This window comes from Glycine soja, chromosome 10, assembly GCF_004193775.1.
Source record: "Glycine soja cultivar W05 chromosome 10, ASM419377v2, whole genome shotgun sequence".
Classification (NCBI taxonomy): Eukaryota; Viridiplantae; Streptophyta; class Magnoliopsida; order Fabales; family Fabaceae; genus Glycine; species Glycine soja.
In genome coordinates this window covers 41,763,069-41,777,568 of record NC_041011.1, presented here as the reverse complement: position 1 = coordinate 41,777,568, position 14,500 = coordinate 41,763,069, and the positions used below count along the sequence as shown (strand labels likewise).

Here is a 14,500-nt window from a genome sequence, read left to right as displayed (position 1 = left end):
TTTTTACAGAAGCTTCATTCATGATAGTCTGATAGATACATGAAGGAATATAATGGAAAACTTTTGAGTCTATTCTGGTCTATTGCCCTCCTTGCAAGAAGATGAGCAACAAAATTAGCTTACCTCTTTACAAATGCTACTCTATAGTTAGGATTATGCACAAGGACGCCTTTACACTCTGAAACTATACTTCCTATTTCAGTCAAATCTGTAGCAAAATTGTTGATTTTATCTACAACTCAGTATTTCTTAGTTAGGGAAACAAAAAAACAATAATGTAACAAATGGTATTCTGCTTACTTACCGAGAATAAAAAGCAGAAGTCGTTAAGTACACATACCATTCCACGTTAGAACTTTGGCAGGAAAGATGAAGAAAAATCGAACCTAATCTAGATGCTTAGGGCCAAGTCGAACAAAACTACTGTGTGTATCGTTTTACAACCATGTGATGAGTTAGATACTTTACGACAATAATATACAATTATTAATCACAAACGTAGACCGTGCATCTACTCCATTTACAAGCAAAACTGAGGGAAGAGCACACCTAGAACTCAATCTTTCTTTGATTTGAGCTGTAACCCAAGTAGAACAAGTCCCACCGAGGTAATGCAGACAAGAACGTTGACGAGTAGAAAATAGCAAGCAATGCTCCCTTTAAAGACTGCAGCCAAACATTTAGCGAGGATCAGAAACAAGTTGAAGTGATGCAAGTGAGAAGTTATGTCAAAGCACCTTAGCAAGCAGCAAAGCATTGTCATTTGCATACTGCAACGAACTGTCAGGAATGTTTTGAATTCCCTGCGCTACTTCCCAAGAAAGAATCATATGTTCCAAATTAAAACAAGAATTGAGTTTTCCTTGTTTCCATCCTCTTATAAGAGTCAAGTTTAACTTGGAAAACTTACCCAAAAACTAATCCAATTACAGCCCCGATATTGGCCTTATCTGGTGTTATTTCAACCTGCAATTCTCCAAACTGCAATTGGCAACCATGTTACTAATTTTGCATTTCCATACTAATAGTTTCTTCTTACATAAAACTTGTCAATGCCAGAGACAGAATAATTACAGACTTTCAGCACCCTAGTTTCCTCTTTCAGTTCTTCAACTATCACTGCTGACGTTGAACTAGCAGACAGAGCTCTACCAGCTGCAATCACTGCTTTTGCAATCTATGATGGTTAAACATTGCAACATATCAATATTAGTAAGATAAAAATACACTATTTCAACTATGATGACATAGATTCTGTGTATTTATGTAATTGTTTAGCCATTTTTGTGTAGAGTTGACCTAATTAGATTCCTACCTAGTGTGTTTTGTTGATGTCCTGAGATTAGGTAATCTTTGGCCAAGCTTTTATGGTGTTCTCTTCTCCTTAAAAGTAGAAGCTTCTTCAATTAGCTTCAATTGACCAAATATTAGTTGTTTAAAAAAAAAAGTTACTTTTATTTTTAAGAGTTTATCCAAAACTGAGTTTCTCCTTACTTTTAAAAAGAAAAGTCCAAAAATAGCTATGTCAAATGCTACCTAAGTAATCACACTTTAAGCTATGAAGCAAGTATAACACCTAAAAAGTGATTAAAGTGAAGTACTTTATGGTTCCTCAGTTCCTCTTTTGGTCCTAATAATAGCTTGACATCCTAAATTTGTTTCAATACAAGTTTTCAAAGAGAAAAAATAATTTTGAAAAGAAATTGAAATCACATCCCGGGTATAGGAACAAACAAGAAAAAATCAGAACCATTCATTCTGAACCGATAACAGTTAGTTATTCCCCAAAAAAAATCAATTATTTTCTCATTACATCAAATTAACGGAAGCTAGAGAACCACCGGCACAGATGGAGTAGAGGAAATACCTTTTGTGGCTCACCTTGGCCATACTGTCCCATTGATTGAAACCTTCTTCCAGCAGATACCAAATGCTTTCCAAGTGCTAAGCAACAAAATGAGCAAAGACATCTTAAAGCTAAATCCTTTATAATTTTAGGGGAGGGGGTTGTTTAGAGGAGGTGTTCTATTAAAAGCTCATTATTGATTACTTTCACATCGGTTTACCTGATTTGGCAGAACCCGTCAACTTGACCTCAATCAAAGGGAGCTTTTTCACTAAAGAGTGGGAGGTTGATGTGTCAGCTAGTTCCCATGCTCGAGAGAGATTCAGCAAAGTCTCTCCCAACTCTTGGCCACACTGAGAAAGTATATTCATTTCCATTAAACAAATATATATCCATTATATTTGAGAATGAGGAAAACACCAGAAACACATAGTAGAGACTACAGACATCTTGAGGAAATAAATGGATTAGCAGTTAGCACTAGGTTACATACATGTGAACCTCAAATGAAATGCTTCAGGATAACTTCCATGAATATATTGATTGTGATGAATAAAAGCTATCTCATAGAAACCACCTGTGAAGGGACTATTTTATAGGAGAGCTAAGAGGGCCAGGCCAATCATTAGCAATTTAGTACTGTAAGTTGTAACCCTCAATCTTAATTGGAATCTGAATTGTACTTGCAAATTGTAGCTAGTATTAGTAACAACTAACAAGTACTAACCTCATCTAAAACAGGTCCACTTGAAAGGTGGAACGCAGCGTCGTTTAGCTTCACAAAATTTAAAACAGAGCCATGATTCAGAGCAAAGAAGAATCTTTAATTTGCTATGGATTAACAATGGAAACGAGTGCATGATAATGCTGAGCATGGAAATAGCAAAGGATTGTACTGCACTTACATCTAATCGAAGATCGCGGGGAAGCTTTGCAAAGTAATCAGAAGGAAGATCAAAACTGTCCTGCAACGTAAACGCACATGAACTCTTGAATAACCAAATTTACAATAAATAAAAAAGAGGGTAATTTGTATTTTCAGATGAAATTTGCAACCCACCCAGAAGGTTTAAAGAAGATAACGTTAAATTTGAAACATGGGAAATGAACGACTTACAGCAATTTCTTGGAGAAGAGTTTGAGGGTCAGGTCCTGGATTTGGGAGAGTCGGACTCTGTTAGAGCAAAATGCACAGCGAGAGGTTTGGGAAGATAAACTGTATTGGTTGAGGATATAGGAGTGACGAATTTGAGTGAGGTTAGAGAAGCGAATCGATGGGTGTAACGGTGGGATAGAGGTGCTATCGAAGACCAGAATTGAAGCGAAGCTGAAGCCATTGTTTTCTTCCCAACTTGGTTTGAAGCTCTATGCAACTCAGTGTCAGCCACTGATATTCCGACACAATTTTAAATTAGCAGACATATCTATTAGTGGATAATAATAATAATAGGTCTTTTTAATTTTTCAGTAATAACAAAACTCAATTATTATTTTTGGGACGTTTATATTTAACTAAATTATCATCTCCGATCTCTAATAATTAAAAAAAGGACAATTTTCATGTTTACTGCTTGGACCTTGGAGAAAGTGGAGAATGGCTTGCAGTGAGCCTAGATTCGTGCTCAAACGAGGCCACAATTTTGGGGTACAGATCTTAGACAGAAGAGTTACAATTCACAAGAGATTGGCTTGTAGCTGACTGATACTTAAAAACTCAGCACTTATAATAAAGGAAAAAAATTAAGCATTCTCCTTGCGCAAATCTTGACTTCAACGACGCACTAATGAAGAACGGATGGAAAGTCAAAACCCATACTCTTACCCAGAAAGTTATGGAATAAAAAGTGATATATATGTAAAATGATACAGAATTTATAACGGGGTCAATTGATTTTAATGAGAATGAGAAATTAGAGTATGAAAAATTAAACTTCCACTGCATAATCAGAGTCCCTTAGAAAGACACGCAAACTGAGAGCTAAATTACACCAGATAACGATGCAATAATTTGGGCTCTTCGAGTACTTCTAAAACATGAGACCAAAGACAAAACATTCAATACAGTCATCAAAGATACGGCTCAATCCTGCTATAATCGTGATCCAAGTATCTTCTGTTTTTGCTTCCTTTGCAACAACAATAAAATATTGCAGTACGAAGTAAAAAGGATAACATATAAGATGCAGCAGCAATCCACTAAACAAGGTCCAACGTGTTGAGAAGTTCATATGCAAGACAGCAACATTTAAACTATTTTTTAACTACTAGTTCCATTCAAAGTTGAAAATTGAACCATGTCTTAAAATGACAGTAATCAATAGCCTTAAATTGAAAAAATACAATGAAAAGTAAATAAAATCCTGCTCATAGCACGAGTGAATTGAAATCCCAGGTTTGTGATACTTTATAAGTAGGCCAACTTGCAATGTAAAATACAAACTGGCTATAATTTCTCACCCTAACAACAACGCATGTTAGTCTATTTCTACAAAACAGAACAGATTCCAGCTCGATGAAGTATTCTAGTCAGCTTGCAGCCTTTGCAACCTTTCTTTGCTCAATTTGACCAGTTAACGGGCACTGCATCTCTGTCCAACTTACTGGAACCATAGTTGCACCTAAACAGAGAATGTACAACACATTTGAGGCACATATTGATTCAATCAGGTATTTTCTAGGAAAGGACAAAATGATATGCAATACATCATTCCAACATGTGTCATAGTTACATATGCTTAAATGAAACAACCCATTTCAATATTGCTCAACATTGATGAAAATCCCTACCTGATAAGTGCTCAGCCGATGAAAGTGTACAACTTATAATGCAATTATTAGATTTTATTCAGCGCTTGCTATAAATAAGATGAATCAACAATAAGTGCATAAAACATATTGGAGCAATTAATGTGAAAAGGCACTAAAAGCTCAACAGCTAAAGTTCAAGCTGTGTTCACCAGACTAAAGTTGAAGTAAAATCTAAAACATTTATAATATCATCTCAAATGGGGTCCTTTCATTCATAGCTAATTCAGATTTCAATTAAAATCTTCACAAGCCCAAAGCCCTATTAAGGTCAAACCTACCCACATCACTAATGACTAACTTATTCCTACATACTCAACGATAATTGCTTAACAACTACTGCTGTTAACTGACAAACTGATGCAATTTAATCATATCTGGGACACATTGTGGGGAACATCCAAATAATTCTCATAAAATTTAAATATGCATTTATCCCCTTGGGCTTTAGCAACACTAGACCTATCATCCAAGATAAAATATTCCATAAAGAGAAGTCCAATGAGAAACATGCAGACTTAGATGGAGATTCCTTCAAACCCAAATGTGCTTCCTTTGTTCTTATTGTGTCCCTTCCCAAGGAGAAACATGCAGAAGAAAAACTAGAGTCCCTGAATAGACAGAAAAAGGGAAGAACAGATATCTTCCAGAAACTATATAAAGCAATCACACAAGTCACTAACATGAACATAAACTAGAGGGAACTATCAATAAACTACAACCACAACCACTTATAAGGATTTATCTCCCAGAATATGAGTAAAATCTCACCAGCAATGCTTTCTGCAGAAACAACACCAAGTTCATTCTTTGCAGTAGACAGAAAGTACGCCCGTGCATCTCCAAGAGAAAGCTAACAAAACCAGATTGAATTAAGGCGCTATTCAAGTAGCAAGTGGCAACCAATTGATTCAAGAGCATCATGGAAAATTTGAAATCGACTTAATAAAACTCTTAAAAGCAAGTAATAATACCACAAGGGCTCTAACAATGTCACCAGGATGAAAAGACAAGTGCATGTCTACTTTATCAATCTCAGTCGCTCTAACATCTTGCTGCCTGTCATCAAAATAAAAATTATTAAGTTATATATACTAGAACATTTGTAGACATAAAACTCTTGTCAGAACCCCAAAAGTCAAACAAAATGAAATGCATGATATAGAGATTACCATGCATATATAAACTAAATTAGTTCAATCAAAAGACGAAGAAACTCTAAGCATACAAGATCTATAATCAATAACTACAATTCCGCCAATCCATTGCTTCCTCTTTTTATTTCCCATGTAATCGCTAAAGTCAAACTAAATCCACAAATGATAACTTAGAAGGTAGTAGTATAAGAATAGCAAACCTAATGATGCCAGTAAATTTTTCTCGAACAGACTTTGGTCCAACACACATAATATCAGCTGAAGCGGACCGAGCCATCACTTTGGTGACCTATCAAAGCAAAATGCAGCAGTTGAAAACAAAGAGCATAATGAAAAGTGTATTAGACGACACGTGGGCATAGCCATAGACATAGATATTATACCCGAGCAATGACTACAGATCCAGGCTGTGGAACAGGTCCATGGGCCTTGTGACCAGTTACTTCAACAGTCGGTCTCTGCATATAGTCACTATGATTTCAGTTCAGCTTGCCTCAAATTAAAAAAACAAATAAAGCAGATAAGTTGTTCGGTGGATTCATTTGTTGTATAATATAGTTAGCAAATGAATTGAAAACCCTACCAGGTCGGAAGAGTCGGGGGCGGGAGGTACGGTGTGGCGGAAGCCGGTTAGGGAGGCGTATACGGTGTTGTTGTGAAGCGCCGCGTATGCTCCTCTTCCAGCTTTGACATCGCTGGTTCTACCCAACACTTCTCCCGGTGTTACCATCACTGCTTCTTTCTCTTCTTCCATTAACGACGTTCTTCGCCGCTACCAACCCAAGTGCCACCACCCTTCCACTTCTTCTTGGGCTAAACCACTCCAAAATAACTACTTCATGGACCGGCCCTTTTTTAAATTTAATACTTCTAAAATTAAATTAATTTTATCCGATTCGCGTTAATTCATTTTTTTGGGCAAGATTACTTTTAGGTTTAAATGCTTTTTGGCCGGGATAATAATAAGGTTTAGATATATTTTTTTCATGTATTTTAGTGTTTTTTATTTTTGTCTATGTAAAAAAAATTGTTTTAGTCTTTTTTTAATTTTTTGTCCTTAAAATGTTTTAAATAATATATTTTTTATTCATCAAAGTACTTTTTTGATTATTTAAAATATTATCTAAAATATTTTAAAGATATAAAATAAAATAAACATATTTTACAAAAACTGAAATAAAAAGAATAATTTACAAGGATGAAAATGAAAAAAAAAATTACACCAAATAGGTAGGTATTTTTTTCCTGCACTTTTTTTCCCGGAATGACCATGGGAAGTACAAGAAATAATTAAGGGAATGTAGAAAGCAATTGCCAAAATAGGCCGAGATTGGATAAGCAATCACAAAAGGTTCAGTAAAAAAAAAGGGCAGTCTAGGTTAATGAGTTAGATTTAATGGGAAGTCTACAACTTCTTAAAAATTTCACATGATTTGTGTATTTAGTTTTGATTATTTATAATAACATGCGTGTGGCTTAACCAATATTTTTTTCTAATAAAATACATATTTCTTGTTTTTAGTCCTATATATTTTGTTTCAGTTCGATCTTATAATATCAACTTTTTTTTGTTTTAATCTCTATCATTACTTAATTTTTGTTAAGTATATGTGACTCATGGAAGGTCAAATTAACAATTAACAATGCACAATTATAATAAGACACTAAAACAAAGAAAAAAAATATTACTAGGATCATTTTAAAAAATATTATAGGAACAACTTGAAAAAAATTATAAAAATAAAACTAAAATATAAGTATAGAAAAATTGATCTATAAAAACAAATATGGATTTATAAGGTTAACTTGGTAGTAAAGAGAGAATGAATGAAAAAAGTCATAACTCTTACTAATAAAATACTAATAATTAACATATAACATTTATCGGTAAAAAAATATATAGAATTAGAATTATACCTTTATTTTAAGGATAAATGATAAAAAAAAATTTCTTATCTTATTTAAATTGTCTAAAGATTCAAGATTCAAGCACAACTATCAAAAATGTTAATGTATAATAATGTGTTTTAGTGTTTTATATGTAATTTTTAGAATCTAATAATTAGAACTTTTACATCTCAATATGTTTAAACTCTTCTATTTTGTGTTTTCAAACATACGAGCAGAGTTTTTTGTGAATCACATCACAAGTGAACAAAAACTAATTAATAACATAATTATAACAATAAAATTTGATATTGCTTAACTAATTTAAGTAAAAAAAAAATAGAGAAACAAAAAAAGGTGTATCTTATAATAATCAAAATGTTAATTAAAGTTATATATCGTTGGTTCAAACTTTGCTTCTCATTGTTTTATAGTTAAGAATCGGTCAAACGAGTTTGACCAAAGCAAGAAATATTTATTTTGAGAAAATTGAGTTCAGAGTGCTTCCTATTTCATGTGTTTTTCCAGTTTGCAGTTCGTGTACAATCTAAATCAAGTGGACACGCAAAAGAAAGAAATCAGCACAGACCATTAAATTTTATCTGCAGCTTGAATTTTCCCATTTCAGAAGGCATCCATTTGAAAGGAGACCCTAGTAAAAAGAAAAATTAAAACACATTTCTAGTCCTAGAGGCATGTCATCGTTGAAATCAAAGACAATTTTTATACACCGGCAAATAACAAATAAGCTCAAAGATGCATATAGATATATATGTATGGATCAAATTAGACATCAGCGGTGCAAATCTGGGTCAGCACAATGAGCATGATTCGTAATCAATAAAGAAGACGCGCGCAACATTTGCCTCGTATATATATTTTTGCACATATCATAAAGCCTTGGATTTTTAAGGTCGTGGTTGTGGAATCACATGCAAAAAGATCGAAACTAAAGGAGGAGCATCGTTATTCGTTATGCAGTTCCAAAGCATCTAGTTCGGATAAACTCCAATCGTAGCTACTAGCTAGGATTCACATGTTACCGAACCTCACCACCTTAATTTTTCTATGAACCAAATTACTTCGGGTGCTATTGAATTTCCCATAAAATAAGGCAAGGTAAACTTTTCCTTGCATGAGGGGTAAATAACAGTATTAGTAAATGACCTAAAAATTAAAGCTGACCGGTCAAAGAAAGCATTCGCAACATGGAAAATGTATGCATCCTGAAACACAAGATGCAAATGCATGGTCCTTCTGTCTTTCCTAGCTAGTTATACATATTTTAATCAAATACACAGGCTAGGTGAACTTTGAACGTACATTGAATTAACAAGAAGTATTAACATTATAACCCTAACATATATATATATATATATATATATATATATATATATATATATATATATATATATATATATTCATTTGAAAATCTATCTCTCACAAACCAATAGTAAGTAGTAACTAGCTAGCCTTTATTTTAGAATTTCTTTTCCTAACAAATATTAAGCACGATAAAAAAATAAAAAAAAATTCAAATATTCTTTAGCTAGCTCTATCATCACAATCATTCGGAGGATGGTGCAGTGGAAGAAGACTCGAACTTGTAATGCTTGTCCACTGCAATTGATACGTCCCACGTGCAACTAATTCCCTTGGGTATGGTGACAAGGTCCCCCGCAGCAAATTGTACAAACTCAGACGAACCTTTTGGGTAAACCTTCACTTCCCCTCTCAGCAAATAACACGTCTCTTGAGCATCGAATTTGAGCATGAATTTCCCAGGAGGACAACCCCATCTGAAGAAAAAAAACAAATTATTTCATTGGATCCGTTGATTAATATATGCATATAGTTAAGAAGAAAGTACCTAACAAAGGGAAAGGCATTCAATAAAGAAAGAAAAAGACTCTAGCAATGATCTATTAAATTGATATATATATATATATATATATATCTTGTTCACTCACTTGGGCCACGAATTTATACCCAGCTCTGATAGTCGTGATTTGGAAGGATTGTGTTCAACGGAGATAGTTAGTTCTGAAGATGACCCTGGAGTTGATGTCGATGCCATGGACATAAAAGAAGTTGAAAAGAGGAAAACTAGAGAAGAAGAGAGAAAAAACACAGAAGTCGAGAATCAAACTGTTGGTTAAAGAAGTGGTTGGTTTGCTACTCAGATTTTATATATATATATATATATATATATATATATATATATATATATATATATATAAAGGGCACTGGTCAGAGGTAGAGAAATGGAATTTTAATTGATCAATTAGTACATGATTCCTGCTGTCGTGTTGGTTTTTATCCATATTTTAAAATAACTCGCGAATATACTAATAAGTTTATGTATTCTAACTTTATTATTGTAACGCACGTCCATTAATTAGTTTTTTATAGGCACACCCATTAATTAGCTAGTTTAGTACGTATATATAAATCCTCAATTTAGAATTTATCATATAATTAAGGTTTTTCTTCTTCTCCATGATTTTTTTAGTGGAAATTTTTATTTATTATACAATTATAGTAATTATAATCATAACTATTCAATTATGTTATTCAATTTTCGTTGTGAAAATTTTAAATTATTATTTTCTACTTATAGATTTAAAAATTATAATATAATTAAAATATAAAATAAAAATAATTTTTAATACCAAACATGTAAATGAACAGAGCATTGATAAAGATGTACTAAAATAAATTAGAATAATTTATCATTATTATTAATTATTATTATTATTATTATTATTATTATATAAGGTATTTAAATAATTTTAAAGTAAATAGATGTACTGCTTGTTTTTGAACCGTCAGTCAGTAGATATCATAGAAGTGTTTATACAAAGAAAGAAGAATATTTTTATGGGGTTGTTTTTGTAAATATAAAACTTTCTGTACAGTGCTACACATGGAACGGAACCGTTGATTATGATTTGAGATAGTAAACAATTTTATTTCTAAGTTCAAAAATATTGTATGCATGAACACAATGATAGTTCCCTTATTAATGTAGTACAAATACAAAGGGAAAGAGACAGCGGAAAACGTGCTCCAAACTGCTATATTCTATGAATATTTTTTTTTTCAGCAAGTGTGCACTTATGGAATAAGAACTTAAGGCCCCATTCCAGACTTATTTTCTGTTTCCAGTTTTTAAATTATAAAAAATTAAATTCAGTTTCTTTGAATATTAAGTTTTAGATTTGAAATTTTAGAAAATATTATAAATTAGAAGTAAATAAAATAAGTTCGTTGTTATATTTTATCGTGTATCATTATCAAATTATGTAATATAAAAAAATAATTAAAAAGTACTAATACAATTTTTTCTTAAAACTAAAAAGATAATGACACTAACATAACATGAATAAGAACATGTAAAATTACACAATATTAGAGTACAAGTGTGAGGTGAAGTCTCACATAGAATAAAATTGAAAAAGTTGAACACCATAGTGAAGAGAAAATCCATAAACCTAAATTTTAAGATTTTAAGTTAAAGTGTGGTATCATGTTTTCTTAAAAATTACCTGTCTAAGACAACTTTTTGGTTCAAATATCATGCCACTGTGTTTGTCACTATGAATAACACCTTTTTGGTTCCAAGACAAAACAGTGTTGCAGTTAAAAGATTTTGGTGGTATAGATATTTATCCTATCGTTACATGTCAAAGGACACTCCCAACATTTTGGATTCACAGTAGAGTTAGGACGACATGGTTTTTGCCTTGCTTTAAGGGGTTTTCCAGATTCAACAGCCATCATCTCACCATTTTGGGTTTATTCCCAACCTTGTTGGAAAACCAAAGACAAAACCATCTGCCGCGGGAAGTTTAAAAGGGTTAATGATTGGTACATCACTCTTTGGGGGTGCTCTCAGCCTAACAAGCTCCTCAGGTGGCAGTGTCTGAGGTACCTGCTCATAGGTTCAAATGTTCAATATAGTCAGCGTTGCATCTTTTTCTACAGAAAGAAAATTAAAAACCAAATGTTCAATTGCCCTCTTGAAAAGGAGAATGTGAACAGGTTTTTGCATCCCCTTCTAGAATTTAGAAGGAGCAAATCTGGGAAGTCTTATTCATACTATGATTCATAGAGACTAGATGACTTTGTATTAAATTTTGATAGAGTTGATTTTGAATCATTGAAGATGATTGAAATGTGTGTCCAAATTAATTAAAGTCACAAATTTTGTTACATCAAGCGTTAAGGCAGGAAAATTTGATTTTTCCCTAAATGAATTATGTACTAAAACATATAGCAAAACTTAGGACATGAAATTATTAGATCAGTTAAGGGCTTAAGGCCATTGAATTCTCCTGTCAGAAGGCCATTGTAAAATATGGTTATAGTCAAGGAACCAAGCCAACAGAAAAAAAGTTTGAATCTAACTTTGTAACATTTAGATCAGATGGCAGCAACAAGTTTAAAACTATTTTATCAACCTAATGTAGAACCAGGCAATGGGGGTAATACATGCAGATAATTTTCATGAAATTTATCTGCTCCATAGAGGCACAGGGGAATAAGGCTTATTAGCATTGGACTTGTAGTTGCTTACTATTTTCAATTTTATGCTATAACTAAATAGAATGTATTGAATTAGGAATTGCGATAAATGTAACAAATATACATACATGCCACAGTATATTTCCCTAGCTAGTCTTTCCACATGACCATACATTGAGTAATACCTGCAAAAACAAATAAAAAAAAATTGTTTAGTAAGTGAAGCTCCACCTCTACCCGCACGAGATCCCTTCTGAATCGCACAACCGAATCGAGGCTAAGCCAAACTGAGAAACCAACGCTCTGTTGACGTTGCGATATTGCGAGTTCCACGGCCGCAGTCCTCTCTGACTCTTCTTCACCTGTGTTTGTGGGGGAGTGATTCTCTACTCTGACAGAGCGCCGACCTTCGACGACAAATCCAACCACGTCGGTGAGGCGCCCAATTCGACCACCGGAAAGAACTGGATGGTGTGAACGAAGGATTCTCCGGCGGCAACAAGGGGAAGTCCATCGAAGGTGGCAGCATCGTCGACGACAGCGGTGGTGTTGGAGTTGAGGATGCGAAGCTGTATGTGACAGCATAGGGATGAGGAGCGTTCACATAGATAGAAAACTTAAACAGAAAGCATAACACCTTTTTTTTTTTTTTGGAAATTGGTCCAAAACTGTTGCAAAACTGGTGAAAAAACAAATTCGATTCCAATTTTGTCAAACACGTTTCCATTTTGAAAATGCATGGTAAAACTGAAAATCGTAAACTTGTCACCATCTTCCGTTTTGAAAATGCATGGTAAAACTGAAAACCGTAAACTTGTCACCATCTCGAACGGGGATCATGGCAACTGATAAATTTGTGAGAGTTTAATTCTGTTTTGGTGTGATGTAGATTTAATTGTACTTTAGATATAAGAGAGAATAACAGAATTTTAAAATTCGTTATAAGTGCCTAGCCTAAGTGTGAAGGATTATTATTCTGTTGTTGCTTGTATAAAAGAGCATACATACATCTTAATAAAGTGAATTATTCATTCTATCATTTTTAGTCTCTAGTGCTATTCATAGTGTGTAGGTGTGCAATTCTTTGCTTGAAAACAGTGAGTGATACACGAGTGAATGTGTGAGGGAGTGAATTGCATCTCTTGCAATTGAGTGAGGAACAGTGTGTGTTCCAACAATTGGTATCTAGAGCATTGGTTTCGATAGAAAGGGCAAGAATCGCAAAAGAAAGGTTCTTGGAGGTGTTCTTGAAGGAGTTCTTTGATGGCTGCAGTATCTGGCTCAATTCCTGCAAATCTACCAGTTCTCACAGGAAAGAATTATGAAAATTGGAAGATTCAGATTAGGGTGGTGATGCGATTCCAAGGGATTTGGGAGTTCATAGAAGAAGGTTATATACCTGTCGGAGAGAGAGCAACAGATGAACAAAAGGCTGCTATAGAGAAAAAGAAAAGAAAGATTGCAAGGCACTTTTCATTTTGCACCAAAGTGTAGATGCTGCTAACTTTGAAAAGATAGCAATGGCTCAAACCTCCAAAGAAGCATGGGACATTCTGCAGAAATCTCATGATGGAGCCACAAAAACCAAGAAGATCAAGCTGCAAACTCTAAGGAGACAATATGAACTACTACAAATGGAAAAGAATGAATCAGTTGCTGAGTACATCACAAAAGTGCAGACAGTGGTGAATTCAATGAAGGGCTATGGAGAAAAGATAACTGTGCAATCAGTTGTAGAGAAGGTGCTTAGAACCATGCCACCCAAGTTCGACCATATTGTGGTAGCCATCGAGGAATCCAAAAATCTTGAAGAGCTTAGCCTAGAGGAATTGCAAGGATCTTTGGAATCTCATGAACAGAGAATGAATGAAAGGATAAATGAGAAGAAAAGTGAACAAGCCTTGCAAGCACGGTCTAATCCAAAGAAGCATGGTGATAGATGGAAGAAAGAGAAAACTGAAGCAAAGAGCAATAAATGGAGGGGAAATCAGAACAGTGATAAGGACCACAAGAAAGGAGGGGGATCCAATTCCCAAAACTCTTCAAATAGAAAGAAGTTCGACAAAAGAAGTATTCAATGCTTTAACTGTCAAAAGTTTGGGCATTTTGCTGATGAGTGTTACAGCAAACCCAATAACAAAAGAGAACCTAAAGGTGATGATGCAAAATTGGCTCAGGAAGAAGATGATGACACTGAACAGGTACTGCTAATGGTAACTACTCAAATTGAAGGGGCAAGTGATAATTGTTGGTACCTAGACACAGGTTGCTCCACTCA

At 33.9% G+C, this 14,500-nt stretch overlaps 2 protein-coding genes, 1 long non-coding RNA gene and 1 pseudogene across 3 annotated transcripts; all 4 read right to left on the bottom strand.

Annotated features, from left to right (window-relative positions):
• Positions 1-211: 211 nt before the first annotated feature.
• LOC114369699 lies at positions 212-3,347 on the bottom strand (annotated as a pseudogene).
• A 743-nt stretch (positions 3,348-4,090) lies between these two features.
• LOC114369697 (exosome complex component CSL4-like) lies at positions 4,091-6,651 on the bottom strand. Its single transcript, XM_028326942.1, has 6 exons — positions 6,392-6,651; positions 6,192-6,266; positions 6,009-6,097; positions 5,626-5,710; positions 5,423-5,504; positions 4,091-4,464 (listed from the first exon to the last, which is right to left on the bottom strand). Exons 1-6 carry the CDS (start codon positions 6,560-6,562, stop codon positions 4,373-4,375), a joined length of 594 nt encoding a protein of 197 aa, XP_028182743.1. The 5' UTR covers positions 6,563-6,651; the 3' UTR covers positions 4,091-4,372.
• A 2,498-nt stretch (positions 6,652-9,149) lies between these two features.
• On the bottom strand, positions 9,150-9,866 carry LOC114369173. The gene is made up of 2 exons (XM_028326364.1): positions 9,666-9,866; positions 9,150-9,494 (listed from the first exon to the last, which is right to left on the bottom strand). Exons 1-2 carry the CDS (start codon positions 9,776-9,778, stop codon positions 9,263-9,265), a joined length of 345 nt encoding a protein of 114 aa, XP_028182165.1. The 5' UTR covers positions 9,779-9,866; the 3' UTR covers positions 9,150-9,262.
• A 1,201-nt stretch (positions 9,867-11,067) lies between these two features.
• LOC114370836 lies at positions 11,068-13,000 on the bottom strand. The gene is made up of 2 exons (XR_003657936.1): positions 12,351-13,000; positions 11,068-11,629 (listed from the first exon to the last, which is right to left on the bottom strand). It is a non-coding gene; the product is annotated as an uncharacterized LOC114370836 (long non-coding RNA).
• Positions 13,001-14,500: the final 1,500 nt, after the last annotated feature.

What these genes read in the sequence shown, in the direction of transcription:
- LOC114369697 (XM_028326942.1), bottom strand. Translation starts at nt 6,562, where the DNA reads ATGGAAGAAGAGAAAGAAGCAGTGATGGTAACACCGGGAGAAGTGTTG. An exon ending in ACATTGTTAGAGCCCTTGTG is followed by an intron (nt 5,505 to 5,625) that starts GTATTATTACTT and finishes TGGTTTTGTTAG; the next exon opens with CTTTCTCTTGGAGATGCACG. An exon ending in TTCTGCAGAAAGCATTGCTG is followed by an intron (nt 4,465 to 5,422) that starts GTGAGATTTTAC and finishes TTCTCTGTTTAG; the next exon opens with GTGCAACTATGGTTCCAGTA.
- LOC114369173 (XM_028326364.1), bottom strand. Translation starts at nt 9,778, where the DNA reads ATGTCCATGGCATCGACATCAACTCCAGGGTCATCTTCAGAACTAACT. An exon ending in GGTATAAATTCGTGGCCCAA is followed by an intron (nt 9,495 to 9,665) that starts GTGAGTGAACAA and finishes TTTTTTCTTCAG; the next exon opens with ATGGGGTTGTCCTCCTGGGA.